The sequence below is a fragment of the Oryzias latipes genome, chromosome 16, assembly GCF_053564925.1.
Source record: "Oryzias latipes strain Hd-rR chromosome 16, Olatipes_Hd-rR_3.1".
NCBI classification, from domain to species: Eukaryota; Metazoa; Chordata; class Actinopteri; order Beloniformes; family Adrianichthyidae; genus Oryzias; species Oryzias latipes.
Window position 1 is genome coordinate 16,673,445 of NC_136252.1, and position 18,214 is coordinate 16,691,658.

Consider the following 18,214-nt stretch of genomic DNA (forward strand, 5'->3'; position numbering starts at 1 on the left):
GATTGTCGGAAAAACAACAAGGAGCAAAGTGTATTACGTCACATGGGTACACCGCTTGGGTACATTCAGACTGAAGATTGAAGATTTATTCCAGATTATCGGATAAAACAGAAATTGGTTCACTTTAAGTGGACCAAATCTGTCCAGTCTGAATACACCCTATGTAAACGCATGTAAACAGCATTTTGTGCTTCCGCTTTCAAAACTCTTTCAAAAAGTCTGTTTTCAAGCTCTATGTACAAAACACACGGCAGTGAAACATGAGTGGAAAGTTAACCCTTGTGCTATCTTAGATGACCCCACCCTTGCATTGACGTTTTCTCCCTACCATGACAAAAGGTGGATAAAGGTGGAAAGATTTCATGTACTGCATGGACACCAGTGAAGATCACAAATCATTGAAGAAAAATGGTTCAGAGCACTGTCTAGTGGGTCTAGATGACCCAACTCCCAATGTTAAAGTGCCTAGGATAGCACAAGGGTTAAACCAGTTAAACTTTGACCAATCAAGGTCTCTGATTTGGTAATGACAGGTAGCGTCCTTTTTAAATCACAGAAAGACCAATCATTTGAAAATTGATTATGAAGGAGAAATTAATTTCTGCGGTCTCTGCCCGCCTAAAATCTTTTGACAAGTCCTTCATATATCAGAATAGGGCTGTAAAACAAAAAACCTGGAGCAAGATTCACGACATTTGCGCCGCTTTGACTTTTTACACCAAGCCTCTTCCAACTACAAGTACATGCGCTAGAATCGGGTCGCGACAGGTTAGTGTGAACACCATATGCATAAAGCACATTCAAGAACCTGCATTCACATGCCCGGTGTTTACATAGCATTATACTTAAGTAGTTTACACAGAAAGAACAGAAAGAAGAAGTCATAGTCTTTGCCATTTTAGAGCCAATCTCACACACTAAATTTATTTATATTTTCCAAATGAACATGGTTTTTCAGTTCTATTTTCAAATACTTACCGATGCATATGTGAAATTCATAACATTGCAGCTCATTTCTACAATTCTCTATTTGAGAAAAGGCTTCCAACTGTTGTAGTCTTTGAATTACTTCATCCTTTTGCAGCAGCAGACAGCAACATTTTTGATGAAGTAGTGCTGTAAACGCTTATGACTTCAACCTGACTTATAATTCAGATTGCTGCATAATACTGCATTTATTCTGCAGCTTTTATGAATTATGCAGAAGATATCCCTAAAAAACATGGATAAGCAAATGCGTAAAGAGAAAAGAAGGAAGCCGGAAAAAAAAGAAAGAAAATTTAAAACAACTCACATCAACTCCTAGCATGGTCATAGAGTAAAGCTGTGACAAAGCGTGCACTTTCATCACAATCCCACCAGCAACAACACTGGAAAGAGTCTTCAAAGTAATAAAGAAATTGAAAGCTGCATCAGGTCAGATTACTTTGAAGCACAAATCAAAATCCTACAACCACATTTAAGTGTTGCAAATATATTAATTGCCTGCCGGTATTTACCCTGGAGATACTGTATCTTTCTTGGCTGTCATGGGTATATCTCATGGTTTAATAAATGCAGATGGCATCACAGAAGATTGCATATTTAATGATAAAAGTAGCAACAGCTGCTTAAACTAATACTAATCACAAATGAAGTTTACCGTTGAGACATTCACAGTGAGTCACATCATCATAGTGTGCACCCTGGCAGGATTAGCGATGACAGGAGGGACGTGGTAAAGACACTAGTGTCACATCTGCTGAAGACACACATACGATGCCTGCTTGCTCATCCTTATCCTCCCTTTTTCTGGCCAGGGGGAGGACAATTCCGCACAACATCCATGTACAACAGCCTCATTACAATGCACACATAAGCATAATTACCATAATAACACTGACAGGCCAAGTTTCAATGCCAAGTCATAAGCTTGTTTGGTTAGGAGAGAACACAGTGGCACAAAGCAGTGACACTCAACAGTCCTAGCGTGTTTTAAACGGGTGTCTCTCGGTTAATTACTGTAACTGTTCATTAGTATGGTGACACTTAGAGTGACATCTTAGTGTGTTTGATGGACTGGACCGAATTCTAATTAAAACTCAAATTTAGGGGGAGCATTTGTGGCTATCGAGAAACCAACTTTCGCAATCAGGGGAAAAAACTGTTTCCTTCAACTCTTTTATTCAAATGTAATTTATTCCCTCAGAGGAAATAAATAAACAGTTTAATGGAGAATGTTAAGGTGATGCCACATCTAAATTTCTCTAGCAGCTAGAGTTTATTCCCGCTTGCCAAGGCGGCGTTGTTTGTATGCAGGGACTGTATTGTGTATTCATGCGCATATGACAGGATTGTCCTCTAAATTCATATTTCGGTCCATTTATTCTCCTTGTAACAATGCTAGACATATTTGTTTGCTGAAAAAATTGTATTGAGTATTCTGGGTTGTAATGAAATATTTTATGACCAATTCAGTGACTTAAAACACTTACAACAAACAGCTCAAGAAAATAAGGACACCGCTAAAATGGCTTTCTATTATTACAATTCATTTACTTTAACAGACAGGCAACAAAAAGCAGGGACAGATTTACAGAGCACAATACTATCACAGCAATTCAGTTTAAGGTCAAATGTCTCTTTGGCTTTGTCCATCACTTTGAATCTTTCCATCAAATTAGACAGTTTTGACCAACCTTTCAGCTAAATTACAGAAAAACCAACCAGACAACAAAGGAGGGAAATACAAAAGCATTCTTTACAAAACAGCTATTACTAACATAAAACACAGCCGTGGCTGCCTTTACATTATTTTTTGCCAGATATGTGTGTGCATGTGTGTGTGCATGTTTGGACAGGTGACGGAAGGTTTCCCATGTGATCTGGGGGGGTGTCAGTAAAAGGAAATTACCAAAAAATTGTTATACCGGCTTTGTTGCCTGGGTTAAGATCAGTAATGAATGCAGGGACAGCATATGTTTTTGATGTTTTGAATATAAAGCTGCGAAGCACAGTAAAGACATTCCAAGGTTGGAGCTGCCAGGAAGGAGGCCTGGAGGAGGACCAAGGAGGAGGTTCATCAATGTAGTCAAGGAGGACATTTGGATGGATGGATGGATGGATGGATGGATGGATGGATGGATGGATGGATGGATGGATGGATGGATGGATGGATGGATGGATGGATGGATGGATGGATGGATGGATGGATGGATGGATGGATGGATGGATAGATAGATAGATAGATAGATAGATAGATAGATAGATAGATAGATAGATAGATAGATAGATAGATAGATAGATAGATAGATAGATAGATAGATAGATAGATAGATAGATAGATAGATAGATAGATAGATAGATAGATAGATAGATAGATAGATAGATAGATAGATAGATAGATAGATAGATAGATAGATAGATAGATAGATAGATAGATAGATAGATAGATAGATAGATAGATAGATAGATAGATAGATAGATAGATAGATAGATAGATAGATAGATAGATAGATTTCTCAAAATGTGAAAATCCCCCTTGAAAATGTCAAGATGTTTTAAAAAATGTTATGGGAAATACACATTTGTACCAAAAAAATGAAAGAAACTGAGAGCAGCAGACAAACTTGCCGACCATTTTGCATGTAAAATAACCGCAATGTGACTGTTAAATGTGTTTAACAAAATAAAATTCAGATGGTTTGATGTTGGTGCTTTTACTATGAAACTGATCATTTTTTTGTATCTGACATTTTTGTCAGTTAGAAAACATTTCATCACTTACTCTAACAGTAATAATGATCCTTTCAAACATGGTACTTTTCATATTCTATACAACTCTTTCTACTCATGAACATATTTGAAAAATAATGATTTAAAAAAATCAGATTGTAAACATCATTGTTGGACTTTTAATGACCATCGTAGCATAAGTTCTTCATTGCTGCATCTAAGGGAAACAAAGTAAACAATGACGAGAATACTTTGACTACCTTGTTGGGATCGCTTGCAGTGATGATCCACACACACTGGGAGTTGCTCTCATATTGTGTGGGGAAGTTAGGGGATGTAAAAGTCCCAGATGGTCCTTGTAAATTTGACCCGCATGTTTTCACTACAACAGAAAATACCGAAAATCAAAAGCAAGTAGCAAGCAAGCACGACAGAAATTGTGCTTTAACAATCATCCAGCAACATCAATGACTGATTTCAAGGATTTTTTTATGGCATGACAACACCACAGGTACAAGATTGGCAATAAAAAAAACACTCTCAGTGACTTAAAGAAAAAGTGAGTTTGCTTTTTGCCCCTGGTGATCTCTGATTTAAACCTTATAGAAGATTACAAGATAAGACAGGAGCCATTGACACCGCTTAGAGCTTCCTCTTCAAAAAATTCTCTATGCTTTTAGGAGCAACCTGCCTGGCAAAAATTTAGAACAAGGTAAAAATCTTGAATAAGACAAACACACAGTGGGTCTTTGTTTCTATAAAGACGTTTCACTTTTTTCTGTTAATTTACCACACAACATACCACAAAAATATTCATATTCAAGATAAATATTGAAGCAATTTCTGCTCTCAAGGCAAAGCATTAACTCTTGCATTGTAGTATGAGTAAGGTAATATTATTGTTTGGACAAGTGAAGAAAGGACCTGTTAGCCGCATTTCCATTAATCAAACTTTAAAAGGTGCTCCAGGTAATGTAAAAACAGAAGAAAATTGGTAAAGTATTTTGAAAAGGAAAGTGCGGAAGCAGAAGCTTTCATGCATAATTAACAGGAATGAACTTCCCTCTATCTGCATAGTGCCTATATCCACAGGCACTGCCTTAATCAAACTGTTTTATTAGTTCTTCAGCACCTACGCTCACCCTTGCATACGGGCCTGTGGTCGCTCCAAGCTGCGAAGACTTCAGCCACGCGCTGGCAGGTAATCGTTTTGGAACCCTGCAGCACATGGTCCTCATCACAGGTAAATTGAGCAGTTGCTCCGATGCTGGAAAGATAACAAGCGCTATTAACTCTTGGAAAAGCAATCAATTCCCCAAAGAAGATTCACGATGAACATCAATTTTATTATATATTTTTCACTGTCACTCATAACAATGTTGCAAACCATTGTTTTTCCAAGGACTTACAGGTGAACAGAACTGCTGCATTCAATCATATTTAGCAAAATGTTAGAAAGGACTGGTCCAGCTACATATTTAAACAAAAAAAATCGAGTACACTTTGTTATATTCGTTTACGTATCAAAAATGCACTCAGCAAGATTGGTTATTATACTCAGAAAAAAAGATGATTAAACTAATTGTGAGGTGCTGCAGATTGCTATGATTGACACTAAATTAGGTAACAGCTATTGATACTACTTGATTCTCCAAAACTGAAATTAAAAAAAGGTTGCTTTTCTGCTTCATTTGCAAAGGACTAACTAACCTGAAATCAGAACCAATCCGTTTGCCGTTGTCCGGCTCGCCTGGGTCAGTGCAGTAATTAGATACCTGTTTGACTCCCCCCTCATTCACTAAACAAGGGAGAGAAGAGCAAAAAATGCTGAGAGAGGGGTACTTTGGGGAGGAAAAAAATCTATCCGCTTTCATAAAAATAAATAAATATCCCGCATGTATGAAAAACAGGATTAGTCTGTAAGTCTGCCAGTTTAATTGTTATGTTTGGTTCCAGGAATCGAATAATTGCACATTTCAGTTTGACCTCATTTCCAAATGTGAGAGCAGTTTAACTGGCTGTTATTTGGTAGTCTTTTACCAGATTCAAATGCATGTTTTCAGATAGATTTAGTAGCAAGGTGAAATAAAACTTAAGTAACAAGCTAAAAAGCAGGACTTATTTATTTAGATGTGGTTTGGAGCAGGGGATCATGGGTTCTTCAGCTATTGAATGCGTAGGGGAAAAAAATGTAACTAAAAAAAAAAAAAGGTTTTATTTAGACTGGCTTGAGCCTTGAGGATGTACTTTGTGACAAGAATTGGTTTTATCATGCTTAGATTTGTGTTAAGGGCCTCAGAACAGGGTGTCCAAACTTTATGCAAAGAGAGCCAGATTTGGTGAGGTGAAAATGGACAACCATTCCGCCTAAATTCATTAAAGCCTTTAAATAACATTAAATGTAAATAAACAATTTCATGAAAATGTTATTGCAAGGAGATACTTTTCGTTTCATCAAATGGATCAGAAATACATTTACACACATTTTACCTAAATAACTGTTAATTTGAAGACCATAAATAAATTACAGAAAAAGTCTGTGAAGACGTGTTGTGACGTGTTGTTTGCTATTTGATGCTCAGTAATGTGGCCAATCATGATCAAGAAATCTTATAACGTGTTGTAAGGCTGTAAATTAATAATGGTAGGTCAGGAGCCTGCATATACCTAGTAGAAATTTATATTAGGGCAAATTTGTCCCACGAGCCAGACTTTGGACATGATTGCCTTAGAACAATGAACAATGAAAAAATGTTTGTACCTCTTTTTTTTTACTATAATCAACCCAATCCCCTCCTAAACAATCAGACAATCAACTTAAGTTGAATTGTTGAAATCTATTTGTCATTTAGACATTATCAAGGCTGATGCAGGTGTTGACCAACCTCCCGTTTTTCCACTAGAAACACAGGTGATTTATGCTGTATTCTTTTGATTTCTTTCAGAAACTTAAGCGGTTTTCAACTTAATTTGTTGAAGATTATAATCCACATTTATGCATTCAGTTATGGGCAATACATCCACAATACATATGAAAAATCCTCTCATAGTGTTTTAATGATATACAGTATTGTCTCATACAAAAGATTACAACCCTCTCTGAATTATTCATGTTTCCATGGAGTGCTGAACCAAGGAGGCATAAGGTAATAAAGATTACAACCTGTTATCATCCAAGTGTTTAGTGCACTGCTGAGTTAAAGGGAATTGTGCCGCAGATTTATGCTAATGACAGAGTTCTGCAAGCAATTAGAATGCATTCTGTCTGGTTTGAAGTATACACAAATCACCTGACAAATAAGTGGTCACTCAACCTTGATGACTGTCATGTCTGCAAATCACATTTAAGTCAATGCAGGGCTTTTGTATAGTACTCAGAGTTGGATGGTAACAGAGTTGAGCTCAGATAAAAGGTTATCAAAATTTGGCAAGCAGCTGTGTAGTACATAACTAGGTCTGATCCATCTACGTACATTTCTGTCAGGACAGGAAGTCCAGGGCATCAAGGGAAATAGGTCATCAGAAAGAAAAAGAGACTGCACTTCTGCAAAATCTAGTACTGTAGCTTAATTCCTGCACCAAATGATTCAGCAAACAAAGAGACATAAAGAAAGACCTACAACACAAGTCCTACAGAATAAAAAAGATTTAAAAAAATAAAGAAAAATCCAAACAATGAAAACAGTTGCACAAGAAAAACAAAAAAGACTTACTCAAAGACAGTTTGTTAGTGTTGTCCTTTCCTGGTAATAATTTTACCCCTCTGGATTTAAGCTCTCCAGAGCTTTTCACTGGTTGAGAGCAATAAGAAGAATTCATTAGATAAAAGAAGTTACAGTATTAGATGTGAGAAGTCACAGTACAAAAGTTTCTTTCTCTTGAGAATATTAGCTCCTATGATGTTTAGCAGATTGTAAATGCTTTCTATGAATTTCTTTTGCCTTGTCAATTGTAGAAAGCCTTTAGGCATTCTCACATGACTTGAAAGGGAAAAGTGAACTAAGTTTTGTAGGATAAAACCATGCACAATTAAAAGTCTCCTTGGGTCTGCATGTCTTAAAATTGTGTAATTCAACACTGCAGGAGGCGAGACTGCTAACAAAAGCAAATCAACTTTCATTAACAGAACAATTAAAGGTGTATGAAACACAACAAGAGAGATCTGGAGCTAGAATATGCCCTCACCTCTGAATTAAACGTAGAGTGTGAATCAGTACAGAGATCCGGCAAGAATCTTTTATGTGCTCCAAAGCGCACCCTGTTATTTAAACCCAAACTGCTTGTCTTGGCTTAAAATCTCACATCGATATATGCAAACATGGAAAAATTGATGCATGACTGCCCAGCAAAGAAAAAAAAAAAAGTAAAAAATGAGACATAATTTGTAACACAGCTGGCTTAAAGTAAGCTGCTGTAAAGATGGGTTACAGAGAGATTTTTTAGAAGCTGTTTCTGGGGAGGTTGCAGGGTTCATATTTTGGCTTGAGGCCAGACTTTAAGACTAAGTACATGAAGCACCTACGGTGACTTTAAAGTCAAGCCAGTGAACAATGTCAACGTAATGGATTACTGAACTTACAAAGCTGAGTTTTTCTACAGGGCAAAGTATACGCAGTATTTTACCTTTCAAATATTTAATTAACGTGGTCCTTTGAAGTCATTGGTTTGAAGGCTTCACGTCCTCTACAGAAGGTATTAATCAAACTGTTTAATATTCAGTTAATGAAGATCAAAAACCTGTTTTGTAATTACAGTGGATGGTCCCTGTGATGATCCCTTTCGCTCGTGAAGGGGGGGCTTATAATACACTGTGCAAATGAAGTCATTGTGCCTTACCTTGGTACTGAGCCCTGAAGCCCTTGTGGCGGTGGTTGCTCTCTGTTACAAAATGCAGCCGCAACCAGTTTTTGTTGCTGATGATTGGTGCTGGGATGTTCATTCCAGTTAGCCTGGGTGGGGGAAAAAAGAGAGAGAAAAAACACAAGCTTTATTTTAGCATAAAATTGTAAAAATATTCACATACAGACAAAAATTTTTTTTATGAAAACTAACCAGCTGGCCAAAAACCTTACCAAGTGGGAGGATGTATGTAAGCTGTAGAGATGAACCTTCAAATCAGTAACTATAACAAATTTTAAAGATTTTTTTACATTAAATAAAATCATCATAATATAACTTGAGATTCCACTGAGATGATCTTTGGATTTATTCTATAATCGTTCAGTGGTCTTTTAATGATGATTATGCAGTTTTTAAGAAAAATGTAGAAACATGTGTCGTTTTCTTTAAATCTTTTCTTTAGAGTGGCAGGATGTCATCAGAAATTTGCCTCTGAATTGTGGGTGGGAATGTTGGCATGGAGCAACCCCACCCCCCCTTCCCCTTCCTGTTGCTGAGAGCTCTCTGCTCTCCTGCTAGTTTACATCCCCCAGCATATTATCTACGTAAGTAGTACATCTTTTTCAAACTACATTTTTTCTTCTGCTCCTGATTCACGGCAGTTTGAATGAAGAAATGCTCAGATCAGAAATGCAATTATAAGCTTCATAGTCTTTTCATGTCCTCCATCATTGGAAAAACGCCACAAAAACATGTTAAAGACATCAAAAACATGATTTTTGTTGGAGTGGGTTTTGAGGATAATCAAAATAAAAAAACGAGTGATACATTTTATAATTGTTTTGTTGTCGACAAACAAAATAAAATCTACTTGTGTGCCATAAAAAACTTTCTCACTTTGACCTGTTGGTACTTGTAAATGTGCTTCCATTTGTAAAATGCAACTTGGGAGAAAAAAAATGACTCAGGTGCAGCATGCTTTACCTGGTTCACAAGTGTGCTAACAAGTCTCAGTGTGCCCTCACTATATAGTTTGTACTGTCTGGTTTTAGATTTATATACAGTGTGGCTGCAGCATCAGGGAAGCTCTATAATTGCCGAGTTTAAATCTGCCATGGGCCTTTTCATTTGCTGTAATAACCAGCTTTTTTCCCCCCTTTTTTTTGTTTTCCTTGTGCTTTGCAATCCTTACAACACATCCTGTCATACCATAGTCACAGAGGCACTATAGCTTTTAAATAGAAGCTTGGGACAGTCTGAAAGGGAGCAGGGTACATTTGAGTCTTCCTTTTGTCAAATTGTCTCAATTGACAAAATAAAAAATAAGAAAATACCCTAAACTTCTGGCACGTTTGTCCGTGTGTTTTTGACTACTTACATGTTTATCTTTTTATCTGGGTCAGTGTGGGGTGCAATTGTGTTGGGGTTTGTGTGCTTGTGTCTGTGTGTATGTCTTTGGCATTTACATCAGAATTACCTGAGGGGCAAAAACCCAAAAACAAAATAAAATCATGAAAATGACAGATGAAGGGATTCAAACAATGCAAACAGGCTAGTGACTTGTCATTACAAATACAAAGGGCATCTTTGGTTTATTTATTTTTATTTTAACAGTTTTATTTCATTCATGTTTCATTTTTGAACCTCAATAGTGTGATGCGTAGGATCATTCATGCCTAATTTTTAATTACTGACCAGAATGCAAATTGTGATTACTGATTTTCTGAGTCAAAATTATCCATCACAAGGGGAGTTGGTGGCAGCTCTTAAAGGGGAGATAAAAGATAATCAATTCCAGCACAAAAGACGACCTTTTCACTCATTGCATAATTGATAAAATGCTAATGATGACTGTTTTAAAGCAGAATAAAAAATTAAAAAAAGAGATTACCTTTGAAACAACAAGTCTAAAAAGAAACCTCTACATGTTTACTGGAATAAATTTCTTCCAAAAATATACATTAAATGGTTTAATGTGATAAACTGCAGCTGTCTAGGAGAAGCACTTTTCTGCTTAAAGACATGAGCAATGCTGGACATTTAATGCCAATGGAGGTGAACATATTATTGCCACAAAGGCACATGTGGCAAAGGAAGCGAACCCTGATTTTCCATCAGTTGCAAATGCAGACTTAATGACACCCTAAAGAGGACTTACTCCAATGAGTTTGTACGCAGCTGCAGTTGTTTGATGACAGCACAACATCTCTGTGTGAGAAAAAGCATTGCAAGTACAAAGTGAAACAGTATATTATGCATTACGATGCAGGTCATGAGATGCCCACTCTGCAATACAGAGAGCACTCTCTTACCACTCTAACTTTTGCTCTCAGTAGAAACACAAAAGAAGACAAATGAGCACATAGGCAGAATGCCAGCAGAGAATAGGAACTTGCAGAATCTAATGTATGTGAAAGTAATACAATTTGTGCCTGAACTTTATAGTACTTTTTTTTTTCTATTTCATATGCTGCATATGATTATGTGACTAAGTTGCAAAGATCTAAGATGTTTTTCTCAAGACATGCATACAATAAAACAGAAAAAGATGAAAATTGACTTTTCATATTTTTAGTTTTGATTATGCCTTCCTTTTGTCAGATTGTGAACTAATTTAAAGATATGTTATATAACTATAAAATTAAAAATTAAAGGTTATTTTTTTATATTGATCTGTCAATGTCACTTTCATGCAAACAGACAGATATCCTGTGGCTGCAGATCATCTTTCAAACAGAACACATCATAGGAGGGCGTTCTGCTGTTTTTTTTGATCATATACTTTTAGTCAGCTACAAATGGTGAGAAAGTTCAATAGGAAAAATGGATTTCTCGTCTAATGCCCTGCCTTTCTCTTTCCACGGATGCATTAAGCTATTCTATTTATTCTTTTATGGCTAAGCAATATGGGTTTTTGTAGAATTGGTCTTGGCTAGAGTGTGGTGTTTTGATGATTGGATTCAACATAGTTTAGTTTCATATGGTTGATTTGGGAAATTGCGAGTCACTTCTGACTTACTGTACATTTGTGCAACACATTTGAGCATTCATAAAGCTCTTTCAGTAAAATGTGTGTGATTTGATGCGACATAAAAGTTGAAGGAAGCATGGCAATCTCGTGCAAAAATATTTTTAACAAAGTCATAGTGTGAATGAATTATGGCCAAATGCAGTCTTGAAGAAATAGCGATAGCTTAAAATTCTTGCCCTCCCTATAAATATCTGCAAAATATGATTTATTAAACAAAAAAAAAAACAGGTAAAAGGTAATTAACTTAGAAATGTCACATAACAATGTAAATGTTCTTACTGAACACAAAGATCTAACATAACTAATGTTTCTAAAGAGTCTTAATAAGTTTTGCTTATCTAACAGCTACTATGTTGTTGATGCATTCATAACGCTGAGTAATTGCATAGAGAAACTTGTATTAATGCTTTGTTATGCATTAAGTTACGGTTAGTTAATAAACATTTGTTAACTGCTGACTAATGTATAAATAATACACTTTGTAATGCAATATAATACATTAATGTGTGTCTACTAACATGTAGTTAATTATGCATTGACTAAAGGGTACCTTATTATAAAGTGTTTCCAGTAATTTTGTTTTTCATTTGTGTTTATTTTGTCATGGATTGAGTAAAGTTGAATAATTAACATTAGTTAATAGCTAACTAATGCTTTAAATAACGCAAAGTAATGCATAAAAACATCTATTACCACACTATGTATTAGTTAAATAATGCTTAAATGTGCATTTACTAACATTAATGAAGTGTACCTTATTATAAAGTTTTACCTGTAATTCATTTCTGTGCTTAAGTTGTTTTTATCTTCTTAGATGTTACCATATTGTTGATTGTGTGTTTATTTGCCAGCATACTAACCTCTCAGAACAGTTGCCAAGCTGCTGTATTTTCAGTAGCTGCCTATATTCATTGTTCTGGTAGGATAGTTGAGTCAATTGTCTATTCACATTCTCTCAGTTAGGCTAAATTTATCCCAGAATGACCACTGTAGAGGCTCTTTGATGGGTTTTATGTTGCCTAGGAAGATCAATGGAAACCCAGAGAGAAGAAATTGAATCCATCGCAGGTGATAATTTAACCAGAGCTGTTAATTCAGCTACAAGACACCTCTATGCCCTGCAGAACCTCACAAGATCACTGTCTACCTCTGAATATCAGTTTGATACACCGTTTGAATAGTTTATATTTAATAACACAAAAAAACATTGCCTTCTAAAAAGACAATTAATTCTAAAGTTGGCTTTAAAGGTGAGTTTACAGCGTGCAAGAAAAATGTGCTGGTAGCATCACAAGAGACTGAGTTGCAAATCAGGGTAAAATAGATAATGCAGGTATGGAAAGACAAAAGGAAAAAAAAAAGATAAAAGTTCATATTTTTGTATACTGTGGAAGCTAACAGTGTATGAAAGATTTTAGCAAAACCTTTCGAGGTTTTATGCTTTGTGTCCATATTTGAAACAATGACTGACATGTAATCTACTGCTTGTTGTTTTTGCCCTTTGTGAACAGGGCTGAACAATCATATTAAAGGTCAGGAGAATAACAAAGAGCTGTTTCCCTGTCTGCCCAAACTCCACTGATGTTTTTTCTCAAGTACAAAAAAAGGGAAAACTTTATGTTTTTTTAAAGGTGATTGATGTCTAGTCTTGCATCAACCTTAACAGGCCTAAAAGTTAAAAATCAGTGCGAGCAATAAACAGAAGAATTTCATGTAGAAAATGATAACTGTAAAGATAAAACAAGAGGTCAATACATTTGATTTTGCATATATGTAATGCATTAGGGAAAACAATCTTTCAGTATTCAAATTTGATTTGTTTGTTTCATTGTCATGATCTTTTTTGTACCATTTTGATAGAATTTGCATAAATGAGACCTACTATAAATTTTTAATAAAATGTTTGAATCCAATTGTAAAAGCAAGATTTGCAAAAAATAATCAAAAAAACAAAGGACAACAGGCAACTAGGCAACGATACATCTGTTTTTCTCCCACCGTCCATTGTTGTTCTGTGGTTGTAAACCTCAAGAGGATGTTGACAGCTTGCTTGTCTGTGTCTGCAGCTGGTGCTATACATTAGAAGGTTTAAATGTTAAGTCATCCAGCAGCCTTGTACCCATGCAGAGATACCCATAAATACAAAGTGGGTGAGCACAATGAATTTTGTGAGCACGAGCGCTTCACACACTCTGGACACAGCTTGTGTGCTTGTCTGTTTGTTTGCAGGGCTAAGTTGAAGCCATGTCTGTTAAAATAACTGCACTCTAGCTCTCTGGATCCCAAGAGAATCCCAAAGCTTAAAAGTGGAATCATGTTTGACAGCGTCAGATTTTGTGCACATACAGCCACACCATTCTAGGGTTTTTATTGATGCTCAATGCCTTTTTAGCACATATCAAACAAAGAAAAACAAATCTAAAATTGACAACAACAAAAAAAACATAGTCTTCATGTGCATGACATTTGCAATCTAAACTGGGTAGTTTAAGTGCAAAATTGATCATACCAAAATATAAATAAATAAATCATGCATGACATGTAATGTAAAAATTAGGCTTGAAAAACAGTTTTATCCACTCAGGAAAGTTCTGTGGGAACCGATTTTTTTAGATAAACAAAGAATACAAAAAAGATAATTTTTAAAAGCCACACACACATATATAATTAAGCTAGAACAACCTGATAGTTGAAAACCTACTGGAGAACAGGGCATCCTATTATTTTTTTTAACATAACAACGTCTGTTAATCTTTGAAATGGTCACACTGATCTCTACTTCAAAGTTTTAATGGTCTGAACTGCCTGATGAATGCTTTTAGTGTTTTATATGTTTATTAAGTTTTCAGTTTTAAAACATAATACGTTACGAAAAAAATGGAGAGGGAGTCATAAATAATCACCAAGTGTTCAGTATGACAGACATGTGTATACAAATGTTAAATGAATATGGACCTGCGTCACAACTATTTTACTCTATGTAGCAGAGAAGGGTTATTAATGCTATGATTGTTGTGGTATGAGGAATTTTATATTACCAATGATTCAGACTAATCATCAACAACCTGGCCTTTAGTTAAAGCTGGTCAGAATAAGAAATTATGTACAGCCTGCAATAATCAAGTAATCAGGAGGAAATAGTTCACTTCATTGTTCAGTGGTTCACAATAACAAAGATTTTTCCTGGAAGATCAAAAATAACAGATTTTGTCTCTGAAATTAGATTTAATTTTGACATCTGCACTGGAGGCATACATTTTTTTATCACTTTATTTATTAACACTGGGTCATGTGACCACACTTCATACAGTCAAGAATGGGGGGGGGGGGGCGCATCCCTAATACGGATTATTTTGTTATTACAAAATTAATTTCACCTAACTTTTACTTCAGCTGTAATCGTTATTTATTCATTCTCAGTTACCCATTTCGTTATCCAAATATTGAAAAAAAAAAAAAATAATATGCTGGTTTTAAGTTACCAATTAGGTAATGAAGAATTATCCGGCAGGTAGTTCCTCTTTTGTGTGTGTGAAGGACATAGCTTGCATACCTTAATACGCTTGAAGGTTATGACATGTTGAGACATTCCACAAAGGTAAACTTTGATGCTCTCACATCTCAGAGAAGGAAATTACCTGATGGCCTGTCAAAACACATCAGTGTTGTTCCGCAGTGACTGTCACATCCCTCTCTTCTGTGTCAAAATGCAATACTTAGCAGTCTTCCCCACACTCACAACATCTTCCTTTTTAAAAGACTGATACAATGCTTGCTTCTTAACTTGAAGGACTAGCATTGCTCCAGGGTGAGGCAGTTGGTTGCTTGGTGCTTCTTCTGATTAATTATAAATATTGGGCAGAAGGATCCCACACATCTAACACGTGCTCTCCACTCAGGAAAAAAATACAGAACAGTGTGAAGTGCTAAAATGAATGACAGAAAAAACTGCATCACATCTTTTCTTGGAACCAGTAACCACTTGAAAAATGTAGTTTTAATCAGAACTGTCAAAGATTTGGGACTTGGGAATGGGACTCTAACATATTTACAGGGTTCTCAGCATATGTCATCATAAAAGTTTATTAGAGAAATATAGATATCGGGAGATGCATTTGTAAAATAACCACAAATATGATGTTTTCATCAAAATTTAACAAAATAACAGAAGAGAGATGGGGTTAGGTGAGGTTATTAGGTTTGCCTCTTTCCACTCCCTTTCAAGCAACAAATCAAACTCTACCTAATCATTAATGAATCAAATAAGACCTGTGTGTGTAATGTATGCATTACTCCAAAAAGTTCATGATTTATTTTTATCTATAAATTTATTTATATTCTAAACAATGTATTATTTGATAATTGAAATTGGTTTGTTGTATCTGTGTTTTGTATTTTTATTTAAGTATTCAATTAATTTTAATGCTTGAAATAAATTAATCAAATCAAAAGCAAATGTGTGATTTCTTCAAAACTCCATGAAATAGATTTTGTTGAAATGAACAAAATATTCAGCTAACTCCATCTTTATAAAACCTGCTTTTTCCTGTTCAGGGTCACACTGCGTGGCTGGAGCCTACCCAGCTTCTTTTGAGCAAAGATGAGAAACACCCTGGACAGTTCATCAGTCCATTGCAGGGCCACACAGAGAAAGATAACCACACATACTCACATAGCATCACCAATTATCCAAATGTGCCCAGATAAAAACACGCATTCACTGTAAAAACATGCAAATTCTACACAGAAATGACCCAGCCAGGATTTGATTCTTTCCATTATGAGGCCACCACTACACCACTCTTAAGCTGATTCCTTAAGTTAGGTTTATTTTACTTAAAATGACATTTATTAGCAAATTTAAGCCTTAATGATAGAAAATAATCAGAAATTGACTTTGGGTTATTTGCTGTTTCATGTTTCTCTTGTTTTTGTAAAAGCAGAAACAATTACAACTGCATGCAAAATAAGCAATTGCCTTTATCCTTCAGGAAGTCAGACACTGTATCTTCTAGCGCTGTAATGATACTGAGCTTTAATACATTCAGATGGCCTATTTTTCATAGACAGTCATTAAAACTGAACATATTTTTTCAAGCATTTGATAAATTATCTCTGACCAGCAGCCAAAACAACGATAATTACAACTGTATAAACACAGCTCCATTCCAGCATTGTGTACAAAGCTCAGATACCATAGATTAAAAAACAACAGTGAAACAGCTGAAACATTGACCGCAGATTCATTTAAAAGTTTTTAGTGGCAGAGAAGAGAAAATAAAAGCTTTGGTAAACAGACTTTAAAGAAGTTCGCTTTATGGAAATGGTAGAATTTGAATAAAGCTCCTAAATTTAGCAGTTTTCTCAAAAAGCATAATTTGAAATTTGAAACTAAAAAAGGTTCTTATGGTTGATACTCATAGAAAAAAAAGGTTAATATAGCATCAGATTCACTTTGTGGTTGTAGATTTAACTCTGAATGTATACAACTACAATAAAATAAAATAATTTTAAATATGGTCAAACAATAATAACAATGCAATCTGAAGAATGAACAAGATATTTTTCATAAATAACAGGAAGGCAGTCGCTAGTCTGCATTTTATCAGCTAAAGTCTGTTCCATTGACACCATACGCACTTGCCATCATTGTGCAACAGATAACACACCATTCAAACATTCATCTGCTACTCTACAAGCACTTCTTCCCACAAGTCTACTCACCAGATGGTTGGTGGTTCAGATCCTTCTACTTCCAGATAATCAGACTTTTCCTCCATCTGAAACTCCGTGAACACCAGCGAGATAGTGTCGCCCGGATCCGCCAGTATGGTCCACTTACACTCCCCGCTGCTGCCCAAACCTCCAGCACCTACGCGAGTGCTAGCAGAGTCGCTGCCGGGGAAATCAAAGCTCGAGATGAGCCCGCTGGAGCCCCTCAGGGTGCCACCGCATGTGTCTTCCGCTGTCAGTCACAGCACAAAAAAAAAAAAAAAAACAGGGTTAGAAGGTGGAAGCGGAAGAGACAGATGTACTCGATGTTATTTCAGACTTCTTGCTGGAAAGGGGAAAAAGTAATGTCTACCAGCGTAAAACATCTGCAGCTGTCTATCCAGATAAATGCAGATAAAAAAAAGAAACATTAAAAAAAAGACACTGCATAGGCAGCAGCAGAAGCCATTAGAAGTAAAGCTTTATTTGTTTATAACACATTCCCACACTGTTGAGAGTTGCATCTACACCTAATCCCACGACAACCACGGTACTGACAACAATGTGACTATTTAATTTGAAAATAAATTGTTTTCTTTACACATGCATGATTCAGAAGTTGCACAAACAAGTGTTAATCAACAATGCAGAACATATTATCAATACATAAATTAATTAACTAATTAAGAGTGTCATATTGCATTTGTTTTATTTTTTTTAGTTTTTTTATTGGAGTCAATGTGTACTAGGAAAGTTTATAATTGTTGTTGGGTTCTTCTCTCCTTCTCCTCTTGTCAATAATTGATCCTGGTTTCCTTAAAGCCCTGTCACAATTCAAGAAACAAATGGTGTTAAAGATTATCACTGAGAAAAAAATAGAAGAAAAATTCCTTTGTGGGAAGCCTGGCAACATCAACT

The 18,214-nt window shown here is 35.7% G+C and overlaps 1 protein-coding gene across 7 annotated transcripts in view; it reads right to left on the bottom strand.

The window, feature by feature from the left end:
• LOC101167820 (CUB and sushi domain-containing protein 3) overlaps positions 1–18,214 on the bottom strand; it is a 301,513-nt gene that overhangs the window by 216,227 nt on the left and 67,072 nt on the right. For 5 of the 7 annotated variants that reach the window (XM_078933064.1, XM_078933068.1, XM_078933065.1 and 2 more), the window contains exons 5-10: positions 17,309–17,549; positions 8,551–8,663; positions 7,428–7,505; positions 5,425–5,512; positions 4,857–4,981; positions 3,975–4,096 (exon numbers count right to left, since the gene is read on the bottom strand). In XM_078933064.1, the coding sequence (XP_078789190.1) occupies positions 3,975–4,096; positions 4,857–4,981; positions 5,425–5,512; positions 7,428–7,505; positions 8,551–8,663; positions 17,309–17,549 (767 nt within the window). The remainder of the gene's footprint in view (positions 1–3,974; positions 4,097–4,856; positions 4,982–5,424; positions 5,513–7,427; positions 7,506–8,550; positions 8,664–17,308; positions 17,550–18,214) is intronic. The other 2 variants (XM_078933067.1, XM_078933070.1) reach the window with 1 other exon arrangement.